We start from the raw sequence: 20,970 nt of genomic DNA, 5'->3' as shown, positions 1-20,970 counted from the left end.
TTTCTGTTTTTGTTTATAGATTTATGAATAAAGCCTTATCTATGTTACTTGGATTAGTTTTGTGGGTTACTTGGTTACTACAATTACAATTTCTAAAAACTGGATGATTTATTCAGGAGGAGGGGCTTCATAAATTGATCTAGTCAATAACGCATTGACCCTCTTCTGCGCAAGCAGTTATTCGGCTTGGCATTGATTGTTCTAGGATGTCCTCCTGAGGGATATTGTGCCAAATTCTGTCCAATTGGCACACTAAAAGGTCAAAATCCTGAGCTGGTTGGAGAGCCCTGCCCATAATGCACCAAACATTCTCAATTGGGGAGAGATCAGGTGACCTCGCTGGCCAGGTACTACATGCATGGCCCGGATATAAACAATTACACTTCTGACATGTTTGTATGATGACAGATCTGTGTAGTCCTGATCCTGTTGTGCATTCATTTTACTAAGTGACATGCTTCAACAAGGACATTATGGAGCATTTCCAAATGTTTGATGAGGCTGATTATTTACTGAGACATTCGACATGCTTGGTATCCCATGTACCAAGACCATCTAACATTCGGCCAATCTGAGCACACTTAAATCAGGCAAAATGTGTCATTGATAAATAAATAACAAATTCATATCTGCAAACAAGACTGACTGTTTCTTCATTATATATCATCTGTGTCATGCCTTGTATGTGTTGGAAAACGTTTTATCTGTGAATTGATTTTTATTTGGAAGAACTGTTAATTGTTCATCAGTATTTGCAAATATTTTATTTGGAAGAACTGTTAATTGTTCATCAGTATTTGCAAATAATATGTAACTAAAATATTGCACTCAGCTATCTTAAAAGATGATCACACATGCCTTATGTTATCAATTTTGGAGTTACGTAACTCAAACCTCCCGATGTGGCTGTTCACATCAGCTGTCCATGGAGTACACTGAACAAATATACTAGAGTGTACACATAAAAGAGAACCCTGTGCCATCTTTACAACATGGTGGTTCAAGAAGATACTAGAAATAGTTAAATATAATGACATTGAGACGTACACCTGTCCAAGAGAAATTTCATTTTCTGTTCTGTTAGACAAGCATATGCGTCTTGAAATCAGTATAATTATTGCTAGTCTTCTTGAATCTTCTTCTTCTTCAGTTGGTTAGCAAAGTGGATCTCCTGCATGTACATTATTTAAGTTGCTCAATGTACTCTATAGTTGATTATGGCGAATAACCACATGGCATAGTTTAGAATTATATAACTCAAAAATCAGCAGCTCAATGTTAGTATGGGTATCATAAATAAAGACAGTTGAGTGAATATTCCAAGCACATATTATGTCTAGGAGATGATGGTCAGCAATTTGTTCAATTATCTTCTAAACTAGTCATAAAGTTTCGGCTGTCACCTCAAGGGTAAGGAAAGAAAGAAAGGAAGGAAGAGAGAGAGAGAGAGAGAGAGAGAGAGAGAGAGAGAGAGAGAGAGAGAGACGTAAATAACATTATGTTTGTTTGCAGACATATAAACACAAACAAACAAAAAATTAAGTGTGTAACTTTATTTTTTGAGGTTGTAATTAAAGCTTTCACGCTACCCACCGTAAAACCATATGTAATAGGTTTTCCAGGACGTATATTGGTGAGATGTGTTACAACATACGTAAGCTCTGACATAGTACTTACAGACTTCACATCAGTCTCAAGTGTCTTTGGGATCATGAACAGTTGTGTAATCCAAATTATTTGTATATTGTTATGCAGCAGAGATGTGTTGGGTTAGCTACAGTCACATGTATCCTTTTTAAATTTTCACAAATGTTAATTTATGAATGGTTTAGGATTCTACTAGTACCAATGTGCAGGAGATAATACCCTTCTGGTCTGATGAGGAAGTGATGATATAATGTAAAGCAGTCTCATTGTGGGACTTATTTTGAGTATTTAAGAAAGCATTTTGAAGCACACTGGAAAATCCAGGAAAATCATTATTCTTTTTTTCTCTAAGTGAGTGTAATTTCCCAGCTGCAAAAAGTTTGGAAAGTATAATTAATTTTATACAAGACAGCATTATGTACACCATTAGCATTATGTGTTTTTCTCAGGTTTCATTGTACCTCGCTACACAATTCATAATATTTTTAAAAAATTAGAAATTAAATAAACAGAAAGTAGTTAAAAGGTGGAAATAAAAAATTATGATAATATATACAAAGAAATAAGGCAGGCAGCAAAATGCTTTAAAACTGTAGTGATCAACTGTTATGTAGAATCAAAGAAGTAGGTCAGAAGGAAGCCTTTCAGTGTAAATTTAAAATTCAGAAACTATTCACTCCTGAATGAGATTTTTCACTCTGCAGTGGAGTGTGCACTGATATGAAACTTCCTGGGAGATTAAAACTGTGTGCCGGACCGAGACTCAAACTCGGGACCTTTGCCTTTCAGTCCTGTTTTTCAGATTTGTGAACTAAATGTACTTAAATTTTTTTCTCAAAAAATTGGGAAACTCCTCCGCTGGCCTCAAACACTTGTTGTGTGGAATGTTCCATGAATAAAAAGTGAGGATCTATTTAACAGTGTTGTTCTAATAACAATTTATCACTGCACCCCTCGTCACAGTGGTTTATGCATATACTCTGTATCTTTCACATTTGACATTTCTTCTAGTGAGAGATAAAAGTGAATGTTCACCTAGTGCTATAGACTTGTTTAATCCTACAGTAACCCTATTAGTGTTCTGCAGAGTTTTCCTCATTGTTATTTATATCTTATTTAGAATTTTGTTTGTCCATAAACTAACGTTTTTTATTGTATTGGAGGCCAGATTTAGAAATAACAGTGTGGTCTATGTAGAAACTTACCAATGAGTTCAAACCTTTTGTCATCACGTTCCCTGCCAAGAGGTCCACCACTGTCACCCTACAACAGAATATTTAAATCCAATAGTCATTAAATGATAAGTGTAACATACTATATGATTTTCGTATATCAGTTAACATTTTGAACCATTGTTAATGTTAGTGTAACACCTTATAAATGAAAGTAACTCTACATTCATAAGACAGGTGATATTGCAATGGCCAAGTTTATATACAGCTATCTATGTGCACAGTATATTTCTATGAAGTGAAAATGATCTATATTATCTGGATTCATAGTATTTTTGCTTAAGACCTTATAGTATACAGAGTGATATTTCGAAGTTTACTGATGAGTCACTTCCAAAAATTACGGACAAATTACTGACAAAGATTTCTCCTCCACTTTTTTGTTTGACCAACTGTTTGATCAGTAATTTATGTTAAGGCATTTGTTTATAGGAATGACCTTTGGAAACTGCTGGTGTGTCTTTGTGTTATGTGTTGACAATACTGTTATGTGACAGATATGTACAGAGTGTTTTGCTACTGAGCCAGTGTAGACAGAAAGCTATTTACTATATGGGAAGAGCAGCAGCACTATTGCTACTGTTTGTGATAAAACAGCTTTATAGGAGGAGTATTGCTTAGACTGAGTGCTGCAGGATTTGTGTTATTAGCGGTGTCGGTGTCAGGATTTGCCAGTAACAGTATAGCAACATAGTGCTGAAACACAAGAATCAGTGTGCTTTACAGTTACAGACAGTTAACATGGGTCCGGGCAAGGGAGCAGAATTTACTTGTAAAGCTGTTTTATCACAAACAATAGCAATAGTGCTGCTGCTCTTCGTGGGTATCAATCCACTAGTTGGGGTAACCAGCTTTGCAAAGGAAGTTGATATGAGATTGTGTGGTGGTTGGAGTAAAAGGATAAACTTTAAAGCATAATAAGTAAAAACTTTTTATTGATAACATGTTTTAACTATTTACAATACTTGTATAAGACATAAAAAAATATTGAAAACATATTATGACTTACGACTGTTTGTAATACTTGTTTATAAACAACATTTTTCATTGTGTTATCTGGCGTATATATGTACAAATGTTTCGAATTTCCTACATGAGAGCAAACTATATACAGTTGACAGTGAGAGAAGCAGGAACCTTTGATATTGTGGGGCAATATTCTAAAGTTTGCCCTTGCGCTTTGTCAGTTGTAAAACTGTAGGCTAATTTGATTGGAAATTGCAGTCTTTTAAATTTGAATTGCAGTTCAGCAGAGCTCGGTGGTGTTCTGGGGATAAGTAATGTGTGTCCTTTGTACTTTCAGGTCATAAGTTCGATTTCGATGATGATGTTCGATAGCTGTTGACGATCATCCTTGTTCCATTTCATAGTTTTGGTAGGTTGAGATTTCGGAGTAGTTTGATCGGAGATCAAATTTTAAGTCAAAAGCAGTGTATTGGCATTCCTCGTATTTGCAGAGAGTTTAGAAATTCTGTGGAGAAGTTCATACTTACTTCAACATTTACCGTCATGTCAATCGATTTGTATATTCTATCTTCACCGGGAATTTTCTTTTGAAATTGATATTGTCGACAATATTATTTGTAATTACCAAAATTGCCCTTTAAAATACCCAGTCGGATTGGTATAGTTGTGAATGAGTTTTGGATAAATTTGACGAAGATTTCGTTTTCAGCAGTGGCTATGTTGCATTAAGTTTAATGAGGCCGGTCGTCTGGTCAGCAGGATCTGTGCCTTCGCGTATTTGTAAAAGTTGCTGAGCAAAGTGTGCTGTCGTTTTGTCTTTCAATAGTTCAACTCTCATATTTTTTGTTAATCGCAGTATTTGAATGTGTGGCCAGAGATGTGATTTGTTTTTTAAGCATGCACTGATCTCGTCTGTTGGTGTTAACTTGGGGATAACAGAAAATCTTTGTCGAAAATCTCCTGAGAGTATGAGTAGAGCTCCTCCCATCACCTCAGAGTTTCCTATCAAGTCTTTCAATGTTCTGTCCATGGCTTCCAGTGATTTTTTATGTGACATTGTTCATTCGTCCCAGAAGAAAATTTTAACTTGCTTCAGAAGTTCATCCGTTCTCGAGATTTTACATACCGGCAATTGTTCTTCGGCTATATTCAACGGTAGTTGTAGGCATCCTCCTTCCACAGGTATGGCTGCAATGTCGGATGCTGCCAGTGCAAGTGCGATGTGTTGTTCAGCAACAAATTTACTAGAAACATTTTGCCGGTGCCGCTTGCTGAATCCAAGTAAACAATTCCGCTAGTTTTGTTGTCGATCCGGTCCATAATAACTTTGTAAATTTCCTTTTGATTATCTTTGAGGAGTGATTTGTTGTGAGCAGTGTACTGAAGTAGTTCGTTGATGTTGTAGCTTCATTCTTTTGTAACTTCGAAGTTTAGCACACTAATAGCATCTTTCTTTTTGTGCGTGCATCCCAATTTGTCCTAAGGTCTGGTTGTTTATTGCTAAACATTTAGGTTGGTTCTTGGCGAATGAGTGTTTCATTGAAGAGGTTGTCATTGAATTCCACGGTCAGTCCACGATGAGCTTTATGGATTTGGTAGAGTATGTCATCACTTATACTCTCTGTGAAGGAGTCCCATAGCTATTTTGGATTCGATGGGTTACATGTTGTTAGAATTACAGCGAGTAAATCTCTCATTTGTTCAGCTGCAGCTGTGAGTGAGGCTTCTTGTAATGCTGATTCCCAGTGGTTGTCGTTTTCCATTAGTCCAAAGTGTTGGCCCGCATCTCTACGTCTGGCACAAGTAGTCGTAAATAATCTTGAGATCTGTGGAACTTGTTGGTCCCCGTATTTCGTGTAGCAACATTCGGAGATAGAAACATTCGATGTTGTTCGGATGTACGTTGTATACTCGGCCTGGTGCGCCAATTTTCGTGATTCCTGGATGCTCTTCTACTGGAATTCCTTGTTTTCGTCATTGAAAGATTTTTCTTGTTGTGTTCCACGTATAATAGTTAGGGACGTCGACATGTAATAATATTTTCCCGAAAGGATCCGTTTGGCACAGTTTGTAAAAAATTGTTAATGATGTGTTCTGAGGTGGTTCGCTTGCAATTTTTCTGGCGGTGTCTTTCGTGAAGTAAACTATCTGTCCATTCTCCAAATGTACTTCTGCATGTTGCACTGTTGGTTCGCGTTCGTGTATGGGAAAACCGAAAATTAGCCACGCTGCTTCGTTACTTTTGATGTATCTTCCAATTTGGTACATGAGGATCTCGTTTCTGTTTTGTTGTTCGCTATCTTTGACTATTTGAAATACCGCCATGTCACACCGTCTTTGTTCATATACTTTCAGACATATTTGATGGATTTCACTGAATTGCAGTATTCTACGTTTGTGTGTGCTTGGAACATTTTGGAAAATAGTGCGTTATGTGGTACTTCCGACTGATTATATATTTGCAGTTCGTCGCTGTGAACCACCGTTTTTGGGTGCTCATCTTCTGTGTTTGGGAAGGCCATCAATTACGATTTGTGTGTCATCCAAGTATGGTTTTGGGCATTTCTACTTTTTTGCTTTTACATTTTCTAGCGCTCATACGTGGCGAATTGGGGTTTAAAAGGTTCGCATGTTCCATGAAAAATGTTGTTCACTGCTATGTAGCACAGTTCCGAATTTGCTTGTGGAATGGGAAATTCAATTTGGATGATTCTGTCGATATCTGTGGGATGAATTCTGTAGTGTAACCATATGAGATTGTGCGAGTGAGGCAGTCCTCGTTTTTGACATCCCATTGTATATATACATCCAGCATCTAACGGTTCCAAAGATGTGGTATTTTGTGATGACTTCAGTAAATCTCAATTGCTTTTGTCGGAAAACTCGCCCTACCATGTCGTGTCGATGCATGGGGGTATGTCCGTTTCTTAGTTCTCTGATTTCTGGCCATGACGACTTGCAGGTGTATGTTATGAAGAGGTCAGGTAGTCTATATTTTCTTATGTGGGTCATGTCATTTTGAGTGTATTCGCGCATGTGTGACATCCTATGTATGATGAGTGTAAGATTACCAGTGTTCCAATATCGCCACTGTTACCGTCATTTATGATTGCGTCTCGAAGGTGGATGTATTCTTCCGTGCGTAGTTTCATCTGTTTCAGTGTTATGTAAACCATCTATTCCGCTTTTGTTTCTGCATACATACCTACTAGGAATTGTTGCAATAAACGGCTAGTGTTGAGAACGTGCTTGTACGTTTAATTGTATCTGGGCGGGATAGCCGCGTGGTCTGGGGCGTCTTGCCACGGTTCGCTTGGCTTCCGCCATTGGATTCGAGTCCACCCTCTGGCATGGGTGTGTGTGTTATCCTTAGCGGCCGTGGTGGTCTAGCGGTTCTAGGCGCTCAGTCAGGAACCGCGCGACTGCTACGGTCGCAGGTTCGAATCCTGCCTCGGGCATGGATGTGTATGATGTCCTTAGGTTAGTTTGGTTTAAGTATTTCTAAGTTCTAGGGGACTTATGACCACAGATGTTGAGTCCCATAGTGCTCAGAGCCATTTGAACCATTTATCCTTAGCGTAAAGTTAGTTTCAGTTGGATTAAGCAGCAGTTTGGTCACAAAGGAACTGACCACAAACTTCCAATTTCCTGATCACCAAGCGGTAAGCATAGAACTCCTTGGAAGTGACTTTTTTACTCGTTTCTACGCCTGTTTCATGTTGGATATGTTTCACATTAAAATTATATCCGTCGTCTCCGTGCATAAATATTAATGGATGTTGGAGGGCATCATATGAGCCGTGTGCCTCTGCAATACAGTCCTCTTCTTTGTTGTAAAGGTTATATCACTACTGGTGTTTTCATTGTCCACAATTACGATGGCGACTTCGTTTATCTGTGGTGCATTGAATCGATGTTCAAGATGGTCTTTTGTCGGCTCGAATTATAACTTTATAGCCGTCAGAAATCATGCAGTCTAGTGTTGTTTTGAATATGTGAATCAGTTGATTGTATTTATGTAAGATCCCCTGTACATCTTGGTCTACTTCTCGTCCGTCTCAATCCACTGATATTCGTGCTTTGTTGATCAATTTCTGTTTCTTCGTTTCCGATGAAATATATTAGCAGAATTTATGCTCTTCCATGTTATGAAAGATTTGTCCTTGGATGATCGGATTAGTAGCATTGATCGAAGTGAGACCGAAAGAAGTCATTTGGAAGCAGGCGTTGTACCGTTTTATATTTTGAAAAAGTGTTTTGATTCTGGAGTTTCCTCGGTCATGTAATGTAAAAATTCCTACAGAGGTGCTTCCAGTGGTAATAATCGAATTTTTCCATTCATGCAACAGATTTCTGGTTTTTCTCTACTGAATTTTTTCGCGTTGTAAAATTGGCAGATGTTAACCATTTTTCCGATTAAGACATATTTGTGTTTGTTATATTCTTTTGTAGGGTCGTAGTGGAATGATTTATTTGTTAGGTTGTACTGTTTACTTGTCCTCGTCCGTGCTTCTCGCAGGGTGATGTTTTCATGGCTGGCTTGAGTTCGCAGTCTTTTATTATAAGATTGTGTCGCAGTTCTTGATTCTTCAATTCATTCATTTCTCTGCTTCTCACACGGTGCTCATTGCCGTACGTTGGGAACTTAAACGTGCTTTGCGCTCCTCGTCTCTCTCATTTTTCGGTGTTCTCTTTGTTTTCGCCGTTTTGCTTCAGAACTGGCAAAAATCTCCTTTTCTTTTACATTTGGGCATTGTTTAAAATATAAATCAAATAATTTTTTGTTAACAAATACACTAAGTACAATTTAAACAGCTTTCACATTTTATTTTCGATTTATATTCAGTCACTGTATCAATCTGACTACTCACATTTCACTGTTTGTTTTTATTCACTCACTGCATTACTTTTTCGGTTCCTGTCGTTCGAAATCACGACGGGTCTTCCTTTATATACCCCTACCAAGGCCAGCCCACTAGTGGCGAATTCAGGACCTTCCAAAAAGGTTTAGAACTGTCCACAATGTTCCAGAATATTCCACAACATTCAAGAGTATCTGGAATGTTCCACAATTATCTGCTATGTTCTGGGATGATCCCAAACACTCTGGAATCTTTCCGAATATTCCAGACTATTCCAGAACATCCTGGATCATTGTGGAACATTCCTGAACATGCTGGAGTGTTTTGGAATGCTGTTGAATATCGAATGTTCTGGCATGTTTCCCTGGGAGAGGCCGATGGCCAGTTGCGTCACAAATTATTGAAGAAGTTACTGTTCCCATGGCTGAGAATGCTAGATGCAGTGTGCGATCTTCAAGCAGGGCACAAGTTGTATCACGACAGCTGAATATTTCATGGTCCACCATTCGAAAAGTGCTGTGAACAGTTGTGGTATTACTCACCAACTTTTGCCACGTGGTGCAGACGTGGTATTACTCACCAACTTTTGCCAGGTGGTGCAGACTTTCGAGTAGACTCTGCTCTTATGCCTCTTGCAAGGGTTCAAGTTGACGATTGTGGCCTTGGAACATTTTGTGGAGTTAAGAAGCGCACTTCATGCTCTCTGGGGCAGTGAACACTCACAGTTGTCGCATTTGGGGATAGTCCTGCCAACGGACGTTCATGAAGCTCCCCTGCATAGTGAAAGTGTCACTGTGTGGAGTGGTCTTCTGGCACAGTTCATGATTGATTCATTTTTCTTTCAGGAACTTTGGCCCCAACGACATGCAGTATGAATGGCACATATTACTGTGATCTGCTTTGCCAACATGTGATCCCTGCTCTATGAGAGAGAGGTGCTTCGGACTCAGCCGTTTTGACGCGCAATAGAGCTCCAACTAACATTGCTCATGAGGTCACTTGGCGACTCCGTAACACATATGGAGAAAACCGATTCATTTGTCAGTCGTTCAGTCGTGTGGCCACCAAGATCTCCAGATTTCTACTCATGTACTCAGATGATTTCTGGCAGTGGAGTCAAGTGAAGGTCATGGTTTATCAATGGGGCACTAACACATGTTGGAGATTGAAGATAAGCATAGCGAGGGAGGTAGCCAACATCCCACCCGAGATGTTTCAAGCTGCAGTAGAGAAATCTCTAGTGCAGTTTCAGGCTGTTGTGGATGCAGATGGTCATCATACTGAGCAACATTTTGTAATGTGGAATTTGAACGTGGTACAGAATTAACAAATGTTACCCTATAATGTGGAAATTAAAACGTATTTGTTTCAATGGTTTCTTCAGCCTTTGCCTTATACCGGTTGTTACAAATGTTTCCAAAACGTTTCATCGTCCTGTGATCACTCGTTTCTCATGGGGGTCCTCTAACGTAGCAAAGTTTAATTATAACCACCATGTACAATGAAGTGCGTGTTTCATTTGCCAAGTAGCTCTATCGGCCAGGCCTGGAGGATTTATATTGTTTCCAAAGTTTCGACGCTCTTTCAGTTAGTTCCCTATTGAAGTTTTCCAAAAATTTCGTGAGCAACGAGCTTTGCTTAGATGAAACAGTTCCAAGGAGTATTACTAATAATATCGTTCTGTGAGTGAATTAATTATTTTCATGTCCTTCCAATTTGATGCTTTTGAAAGTAGTGTCAGATTACTAAATATCAAATTACATGAAAAATGCTACATAGCTTTTCAGTTTGTTTCATCAACATCTGTAAGTCATTTGATTTTTTATGCATATTGAAAAGTCACCCTGAATGTCATACCTCGTGTACAAGCTGGATTATCAAATGAAGGTCTTCTTTTATTAAGAGAGTTTGACTTTAGAAGCTTTCACTGTAATTTGGTTCCAAAAAATTCCAGTATTTTATGTTTTGGCTAGGGTGAATGTCACAAATTTTTTACTCTTGTGATTTTTTACAGTTCGATTTCGTAGGCTAGAATGGCTATGAACCATAGACATTATCAAGCCTAACAATGTATCATTTTCATGTTGGTGCTAATTTAAATTGTTATACAGAATGTCATGTTTGAATAGGTCTGTTGACAAGTCCACGTAAAAAGTAGCGACAACAGACTCCCCATTGCTTCAGTGTTGATTTAAGAAGGCTTGGTGTCCGTAAGATTCCTGTAGCTGTGGGATGTCATACATAGGACAAATCTGTCGCACAGTAGATGATAGATGTGTTGATCGGCGACGACAAACACGTCTGGACCAGCCAGAGAATCTGCAGGGGCTGAGCATTGCCTCAGTACGGAACATAGAGTAAATACAAAAACACGGAAATTCTGTCGTCGACGTCTTCGTGCTGGGACAGCATTATTAAGGAAGCAGTGAAAATTCCCAGTTCGACCAATTTACTTAACAGGAACCCAGGATACCAACTCAGCAAGGCACAGCGCTGGCCATGTTAAAATGACAGCGAACGCAAAAAAGAACTATTGGTCGTACGAGGGATGACGCTGCGGTAGTGACATAGATATTTGGTTGACAACGGCGAGGGACACGCGCCTGTATCTCGGCAGGCGGCTCCCGCCGGAGGGCGCTGGGGCGGCCGAAGGCAGCGCACAGCCTGACTGACAGGCCTCTGAGCGTGCGTTCATCGTCCGACAGGTGGCGTAATTGTCTCTCTCGCTACCGACCTGCATATCTGCGCTAATGGTCACCGAAATTTGGCGCGTCCACGCCCGCGCAGCTTCTTCTCCGATTGTCATAAATAGGAAGCTTCAGTCATAGCCTGGGCATTGTGTTCGTCTCACCTGAAGAGGTCGGTCAGTTACGCCGACGAAATATTGTGGAGTTTTCACAACGATGTCTGACGTCTCGCTCGAGAACCATATTTAGCACATTCAAACTACTTTTAATAACGCGATACTCCACTCCAATGACAAGAACCTTACAACACAGACAAACCACATTACTGTCTGGGACAAGAAACTAAAACTTACTTGAGATAGAAATAGCACAACTACATGTCCTGCTGCAGCAAGTGATGCTATTGGGTTCGATACATCAGATGATGTAGATTTTTTTTAAGAAGTAAGATACGTAAACAAGTGGCTCTAAGCGCTATGGGATTTAACATCTGAGGTCATCAGTCCACTAGGCTTAGAACTACTTAAACCTAACTAACCTAAGGACGTCACACACATCCATGCCCGAGGCAGGATTCGAACATGCGACCGTAGCAGCAGCGCGGTTTCTGACTGAAGGGCCTAGAGCCGCTCGTCCACAGCGGCCGGATGTAAACAAATGAGGTAGATTTTCTATTTTTTGTCTAAAATATTTGTAAATTGAATTTGGATCCATATTACATGCTTAATGCTATAAATACGAAAGCAACTATCTCTTACGCTTTGGTGATTAAACAGCGGAAGCGATTTTGATGAAATTTGGTATGACGATAGCTTGAACACTGAAAAGTAACATAGGCTACTAAAGAAAGTGTGTAGTACGTTTACTGATGAAGAATATAATGCGAAATACGGAGACATTATTATTCTTTGAAAAAGCTGTTTCCTGTTTGACTTTTGAACTTTGCCATATTTGTGAAAATGTTCTATATAAAATGATTCAATGTAATGGATACAATCCTCAACGTATTTAATCCACTATTTCGTACTAATATCAGTCACAAGCCTGTCGCATTTAAGCCGCTGAGTATCATGATTCTCTTACAGCTCTTGAGACACTTGAATACTCAAGGACGGTGTCATTTGAGTGCTGTACGATAAACACGTGTAGAACACGGGTGGCTCTCAGTGAAGCTGCATTTGATTGTGATATGTGGGCGTAGCCGCGGGTATCACGCAGACACACGAGGGTAACTGTTGTTATTAAGTATATGCACCAAATAGCTGCTTATAATAAGTAATCTTTATTCACGACAGACTGTTTCGGCTTTATCGCCATTTTTAGGTACCTACGATTACAGTTTTGGTGAGAACATGTATGAATGTGAATGTCACTTGTATTAAAGTAGCTGTATTGTACTCACGTCTAGATTGAAGTGACGTCCATATTTCGTCGTTAGTGGACTGTCTTATAACTGTCACTGTTTTAATAAGATGGTAAATGATGTCAGGATGTTGAAAATAAAACGTTAACTACGATGTGACAGTAGTTTTTGATAGCTCCACTCTTACGACGCTATATGTTTACAATGATTGTGCAGATGAACAGCGATATTATTTTATTAACTACAATTTGGTACGATTATTTTTGGTTGTTGTATATGTTACTTCCGAATTATCCAGTTTCGTGTTCTAAAAGTTCAATAAAGTTTTTGAGGTAGTACTTTCTCTAAATTATGTATGTTCGTTTAATATTTCATGTGGTTATTTTTCTCGTGTGCATATAGGTTCTCAATTCTTCAAGAATTTTCGTTGGAACACCTTTTGGTATTCTGTGCAGAATCTGGAGTGCATTTTCAATCGTATCAGCAGTGCGATTTTGTTTTTTCAAGCGTAGAAAGAAGCTCGATTGAATATATTCGCTCTCTCTCATGTATTCTGTATATCTCATAAAATTTCTTCCTGTTTATCCAATGTAAAAGCTATTACAGCTGCCACACGCCCAGAAAGACGTGATTACAATAGAGCTACTTTAATACAAATGAGTTCACATTCATACATGTTCTCACCAAAATTGCAATCGCATTTACTTGAAAACAGCGATAAAGCCGAAATGTCTGTTGTGAATAAAGATTACTTATTGTAAGCAGCTACTTGGTGCAGCTACTGTAATAATCATGTTGTTATCACACATACACTATGTGATCAAAAATATCCGGACACCCCCAGAAAAATACGTTTTTCATATTAGGTGCAGTGTGCTGCCACCTACTGCAGGTACTGCAAGTCAGCGACATCAGTAGTCGTTAGGCATCGTGAAAGAGCGAAATGGGGCGCTCCGTGGGACTCACGGACTTCGGACGCGGTCAGGTGATTGGGTGTCACTTGTCTCACACGTCAGCACGCGAGATTTCCACACTCCTAAACTTCCCCAGGTCCACTGTTTCCGGTGTGATAGTGAAGTGGAAACTTGTAGGGACATGTACAGCACAAAAGCGTACAGGCCGTCCTCGTCTGTTGACTGACACAGAGCGCCGACAGTTGAAGAGGACCGTAATATGTAATAGGTAGACATCTATCCAGGCCATCACACAGGAATTCCAAACTGCATCAGGATCCTCAGCACGTACTATGACAGCTCGGCGAGAAGTGAGAAAACTTGGATTTCATGATCGAGCGGCTGCTCATAAGTCACACATCACGCCAGTAATGCCAAAAGATGCCTCGCTTGGTGTAAGGAGCGTAAACATTGGACGATTGAACAGTGGAAAAATGTTGTTTAGAGTGACGAGTCACGGGACACAATGTGGCGATCCGATATCAGGGTGTGGGTATGGCGAATGCCCGGTGAACGTCATCTGCCAGCGTATGTAGTGCCAACAGTAAAATTTGGAGGCGGTGGTGTAATGGTGTGGTCGTATTTTTCATGGAGGAGGCTTGCACCCCTTGTTGTTTTGCGTGGCACTATCAAAGCACAGGCCTAAATTGATGTTTTAAGCACCTTCTTGCTTCCCACTGTTGAAGAGTAATTCAGGGATGGCGATTGCATCTTTCAACACGATCGAGCACCTGTTCATAATGCACGGCCTGTGGCGGAGTGGTTACAAGACAATGGACTGTAATGGACTGACCTGCGCAGAGTCCTGACCTGAATCCTATAGAACACCTTTGGGATGTTTCGGAACGCCGACTTCGTGCCAGGCCTCATCAACCGACATCGATACCTCTCCTCAGTTCAGTACTCCGTGAAGTATGGGCTGCCATTCCCCAAGAAACCTTCCAGCACCTGACTGAACGTATGTCTGCAAGAGAGGAAGCTGTCATCAAGGCTAAGGGTGGTCTAACACCATATTGAATTCCAGTATTACCGATGAAGGGCGCCACGAACTTGTAAGTCATTTTCAGCCAGTTGTCCGGATACTTTTGGTCACATAGTGTATATTATGTGACTGACCCTAAAGAAGAAAAATCGTTGACGACAGCAGCTGATGTTATTGCACGTACAGATGTTACAAAATTTGGCTGTACGAAACTACAAACCATTTACCTTTATTATTCATCAGTTTAACGCCATTTAATAATTACATAGGCTCCACATTTTATTTTAGTGCCGTTGTCATCACTCATCATAACAAAACTACTGATTTCCATCGACAGCCCGTGGTTGTGTGGTCCGTTGACATGTCTCCCCCAATATTCATGCCAGCCACAGAACCTCTACTGCATTATGTGCAGTCGTATTTCATTATGGCATGTTACATGGGGGAGGAATCCCTCCATCATTCCACGGCTTTTTTTATACTAACAAGCGTTTCAGCATCCAACAGTACACCCACTTTACAGGAATAAAGACTGGAGCAGAATTTGGCAAAGTATTCATCAAAAATAGCTACTGTCAGGTGTCGGATGCTCTTGATTGGATGTAATCTATGAGAAGGTTTCGACAAGAGTGAAACTGCACATCAGTCTGACACCAAATCCTCTCTGCAGAAAGTGTCAGTTATGGGGTACCCTCGTAGAGAGATCATTTTTTTCCAATCGAATTTGGTCGTTAACAAGGCAGAAATTGGCTTTAATTACCAGAACGAGCTGTACCACCATCGTCTTCAACGTCATTTTCCAACTAAACTGGCGCATGTCATAAAGACAAAACGTCTATTATATGCTTGGTACATACCAACCATTTCACTCATTACTTTATCACCACAGCTAATACGTTTGTATTAGACTACCAATCTTATCTGCAACAGCAATGCGGGAAGATGAGACACAGGCACGACAGAAAAAATTCAGTAGTTCCAGAATTCTTTTATCATCTCTCATTTGTTTTATATCGACGAAGTACGTAAGCTGGATTTCAGTGAGGAGGACCGACGATGATATTGGAACGCTAATGGTCTTTATTGGACCAGAACGAATATCAGAATCTCGAAGAAGGGACTTTCTAAATTTTTTATTTAATTTTTTCCATTTCGGTGTGAAGAGATTTAATTTCCAGAATCAAGATTAAATGACAAAAAGAAGAGGGAAAAAAAGGAAAAATGACGCTTTGAAGAATATAGCGCGAGAATTAAAAAAAAGTGGTTGGCGTTGCTGACTCACAGGGTACCGGGTTTAGTTCCCAGCCAGGTTGAAGTTCCTCTACTCGGGATTGCGTGTGTGTTTCTTGTCTTCATCAGCATTTCATCATCATCGACGTGCAAGGCACCGAAGTGGCGTCAGATAAAAGTACTATCCCGAACAGGGACGCATGGCCAATAAAGCCATATGCATAACTGAGTGCGTTCCATAAGTAAAGCGACCAATTTTTTTCTGACGCAACGGTACACCACAGCGTGTTGTAACCGGCTGGGCCAAGTGGAGGGGGGTGTTAGCTTCAAAACGCTCTTTGTCTCATTCGGCTTCAAGCTGCCGGAGAGTCAGGACGTGCGTTTCCGTCAACCCCGTTTTGAGTTTATGTAACACGGCACAATGGATCATTCTGTAGAGCAACGGTACGCCATCAAATTTTGCTTTAAACTTGGGAAGTCCGCCACCGAAACGTTTCCATTACTTCTGCATGCCTTTGGGACTGATTGCTTGTCCACATCACAAGTTTTCCGATGGCACAAGTCATTCATGGAGGCCCGAGAGGAAATCACCGACGAACCTCGCAGTGGACGGCCATCAACCGCACGAGTCGACGAAAATGTGACGCTTTTGCGCGATTGTTTGAACTCTGACAGACGGCCGAGCCTTCAATTGATAGTGCAAACTCTAAACATGTCAAAAACAACCGTTTTCCGCATTTTGACCGAAGATTTGAACATGAGAAAGGTGTGTGCCAAACTCGTCCCAAAAGTATTGACCGACGAACACAAGCACATGCGAGCGCATCGGTGCCGAGAAATGTTGAAAATGTATGAAAATGATCCTCATTTTTTAAACTCAGTTATCACTGGTGATGAGTCGTGGATTTTTGAGTACGACCCTGGGACAAAAAGGCAGAGTTCAGAGTGGCACACCCCATCGTCGCCGCGCCCCAAGAAGGCAAGCATGAGCAGGTCCAGGATCAAAACCATGCTCATTGTCTTCTTTGACGTCAGAGGCATTGTCCATCACAAATTCGTACCTACCGGGACTACAGTGAACTCACCTTTCTATTTAGAAGACTGAAAAGGAGGGTCTCGCGCTGCCGAAGCGACATCGAGAACACGTGGAAAGTTCACGACAACGCGCCGAGTCACAGGTTCCCCAGCCCTGCAGTCCTGACCTGGCTTCCGCCGACTTTTTATTGTTTCCTCGGTTAAAAGGAGTCATGAAATGAAAACATTGGGACACGATTGAAAGCCTCCAGGCGCATGTTACATCAGCTCTAAAGGACATTCCGGAAAAGGCATTCCAGGATGCCTTCCAAGCATGGAAACACCGCCTCCAGAAGTGTATCGACGCGAGAGGGTGCTATTTTGAAAATTTTTGATTGTTTGTACGAATAATTCAATAAATGATTTTTTTATTAATTTGGCCGCATTACTTATGGAACGCATTTCATTTTACTGATATGTGAGAGCAGTCACAGGTAACTTATGTGAGAGCAGTCACAGGTAACAGAAGACAATGGTTATGCAATCCCCAGTGTGTTTAATCCAAACTTCCATAATAATATTATTAAATGCGAAAGCAACTTTGTTAGTTATGTTTTTTCAAAGAAACCACCAAACCGATTTCGATGTAATTTGTTATGGGCATAGCTCGAACTCTGAGGAAAAACAGGATACTGTAGAATCAACCCCTGAGAGAGTGAAGTAAGGAATGGAACATGTTTTCTTACGTCAGTGAACATAAACTATGCCGGCCGCTGTGACCTAGCGGTTCTAGGCGCTTCAGTCCGGAACCGCGCTGCTGCTACAGTCGCAGATTGGAACCCTGCCTCGGGCATGGATGTGTGTGATGTCTTTAGGTTAGTTAGGTTTAAGTCTAGGGGACTGATGACCTCAGATGTTTAAGTCTCCCGCCCAAAAAAAAAAAAAAAAAAAAAAAAAAGCTATGTTAAGATATTAACAAATTTATTGTGTAATATACGCGTTGTATAATGAATAGATGATCACTCCACTCCATATACAGCGCTCGGCTATGCTATACTTACTTGAACAAGCAGAAATGTGAGGGAAGCTGACATTGTTGCACATACAATAAGTTACTCGCTTACTATCAATCCTCATAATAAAACAACTGATATGAGATCGCAGCCACAAGTAAGAGTGCAGAAGTGTGTTTGCCTCTTACGTTTTCACGACTAAACTGCTGAACAGTGCATTTATAGCGGGAGCAGCTAGAGGGGTGAGAGGTCGCACATCACCAGCTAAGTTACTCAAACAAGCAGACACATGACACATGACGGCAGTTGACATTACTGCACGTACAAAAGCTTAATCACAGACACTCATCATAACAAAAATGTGAGTGCAGAGGGTGGATGACAGCTAATTTATTATAAGGTACTTTTCAAATAAAAACTGAAAAACCACTTCTGTGCATGCCTTAGTTACAACTAAAACTTAAATACGACAGCAAAACACAAATAATTAGCTACTGCTTAGACAGACCAAAAAATCTTTACCTCTAGCGAGATAACTTTCCATAAAACAATGTTCCTTTTCTTCAATTCATCTAGGGATCTATCCACAAATATGTCAAATGACCGTACTGACATTCTCACGAAACAGAAAAATTTAACTCTATATTTTCATAAATCATTGGACAATGCGTGAAATTTCTTGTTGATGTCTCGATCAGCAGCGAAGGGATGTACCCAGAACATCTACTTTTTCTGCATTCTCTTTTAATTTCGACGTCGCAAACAAACAAACACAGCTACTAGCTCCATATCGATACTGAGGACAGACTGAATTAATTCCTGTGGCGTTTATGTTGGCAGACCGTTGCACTGTCATTAGATAGTCGCGGGCTTTGCGACCCCGTGACGTGCTGTTTCCAGCCACTAATCTTTTAGCTGTGGGTTTTCCGCCCGCCAGAGAAAGCCTCAAAAGGGGGACGGGCGTCTCTGCCGACTTTGCAATAAGAATATCCCTTCACATTTTATGGAGGTCTAGGATTGGTTGTGAGCATATTGCATAGGCATGTTTAAATGTTTTATTTTTACCTTTTTAATTTATTTATGTTTACCTGTTTTTTTTTCCTTTTGTAACATTAGTTCAGCAAATGGTTAAACATCGTCTTATTTTATGAATTTAAATTTCTCGTCCAATTTTTTGTAAGAATCTTATATATTTTCAACATTTTCTTAAGTCCCCCGAATCATTATGCCTTCTTATAATGCCTTTAACCTTTGATCAAGATCTATGTATCTTTTACTTCTTTTTTAAGAGGCAGGCCAATGGAACCTTTCTCCAATTTCAGATACAGCGTCTACTGCTTCCTGCTTCAGCCTATTTATCAGAAAGTATCCAGTCGAATGTTTTTGATTTGTTGATGAGTTCCCTGTGTCAACCACCATCGATAGAATTCGTGGTCCTGTGCCGCTAATTAAAACATTTCAGTTGGTATATTAGGATGTTCCAACCATTGATTGGCTACATAGTCTGCGAATTTCGCGACCTTTTTTACACTGATCATTTCCTCCATTATTACCATCTACGCTTCATAAACACTGTTTGGTGGAAGATGTGCCACTGCAGCAAACATGTGCCACAGAGCAGTCAGACATGTCTCTATTCCTGTATTCCTCCGTTATTCCCGGTTCTTGCATTCTCTTCCGTAGACAGTGGTTCAAGTGAAAATTGCAAACGGAAAGGGATGAAACTCCTCTTTCACACAGGATTTTCTCTGCTGCTTCACAACCGAATGCTCTGATTCCTTTGTCAGGAACAAACCCATCGTTAATAAAAAAAAGAAACTATTAGCTTCAGTTAATATAAAAGTTTTCTGAGTACGGCACCACGTCATAATTTAAAAAACTGTACTGTAGAAAGTAACGTTTCGGCCACGGTTACAATGGCCTCACAGCATCCCCAGAAATTTCTCCAGAGACGAGGGGCATGGGGCAACACTCATAAATAGTCAGTTTCGATGTAAATGAATTGATCGACTCTGAGATGTGGCATACCATAATAACTAACTATTAAAGGCGGCAGAATAAAATTCCCACAGAATTGATGACTATCCATTCAATTCTATAAGTGAATGAGAATTCTGTAATGAATAAAAACTTGTGCTCCAGATTCTGGAGGAAAGGGGGGGGGGGGGGCAGGGAGGGCACAAGTGCTCCATATTGCTCCCACCCTCTTTCCGGACTCCTTTGCTGAGGGATATTGTTATTCGCCGCACATCTGTAGTGCCGACCCTTAGGAAAATGCCAACTATTTTCTTCAGATGCAGTGCGGCTGGTCCCGGCGGAGGTTCGAGTCCTCCCTCGGGCATGGGTGTGTGTGTTTGTCCTTAGGATAATTTAGGTTAAGTAGCGTGTAAGCTTAGGGACTGGTGACCTTAGCAGTTAAGTCCCATAAGATTTCACACACATTTGAACATTTTCTTCAGATGCAGCCAGCGCTTGTCCGATACCGAACCAGTAAATGAACGCCCCGTGTAAACATGTGCGGCATTCTTTTAAAATACTTGTAGTGTGCCTGAAACTACAGTATCACTTGAGTTAAACGTCGTAGTTATGAATGCTAGTGATATGCTGTAAACTTAACGCGCGCTCGTGGAACTGCAAACGACAGGATGCAGCTTTATATGAATTTTATGATTTCAATTACCCAAACATATATTAGCTTATTTCAAGCTCGTACACCACACCACATGAAGGATTCGAGAGTGACGCCTAAATTGTTTTGGGAGTATGGTGTGACAGTTAAACTTCTTTACCAAGTTTAATGGTCATTTCATGAAAATAATTGTTACGCAGTAAATGAAAATCGTTCTTTAAATAAGGAAATCAAAGTAGTCTTGGATTTCACACAATTAAACAAAACGTTAGTGGCGTTAAACAGAAAATACTCTCTGTCAAAACTGAGAATGGAGACGTCTCTTAGGCTGTGATCAACATCGTTAGATATATTAAAACATTAAATTAGCATTCATTGTTACTCGTTAACAG

General features: G+C 40.3%; 1 protein-coding gene across 1 annotated transcript in view; it reads right to left on the bottom strand.

The window, feature by feature from the left end:
* The window catches only part of LOC126481381 (trypsin-7-like), a 138,461-nt gene that overhangs the window by 15,422 nt on the left and 102,069 nt on the right, over positions 1-20,970 (bottom strand). Inside the window, exon 6 of the mRNA XM_050105095.1 lies at positions 2,853-2,910. Within this exon, the coding sequence (XP_049961052.1) occupies positions 2,853-2,910 (58 nt within the window). The remainder of the gene's footprint in view (positions 1-2,852; positions 2,911-20,970) is intronic.

This window comes from Schistocerca serialis, chromosome 5 (genome assembly GCF_023864345.2).
Source record: "Schistocerca serialis cubense isolate TAMUIC-IGC-003099 chromosome 5, iqSchSeri2.2, whole genome shotgun sequence".
Taxonomy (NCBI): Eukaryota; Metazoa; Arthropoda; class Insecta; order Orthoptera; family Acrididae; genus Schistocerca; species Schistocerca serialis.
The sequence above is the reverse complement of the archived record's forward strand: the minus strand, read 5'-3'. Positions and strand labels throughout refer to the sequence as shown.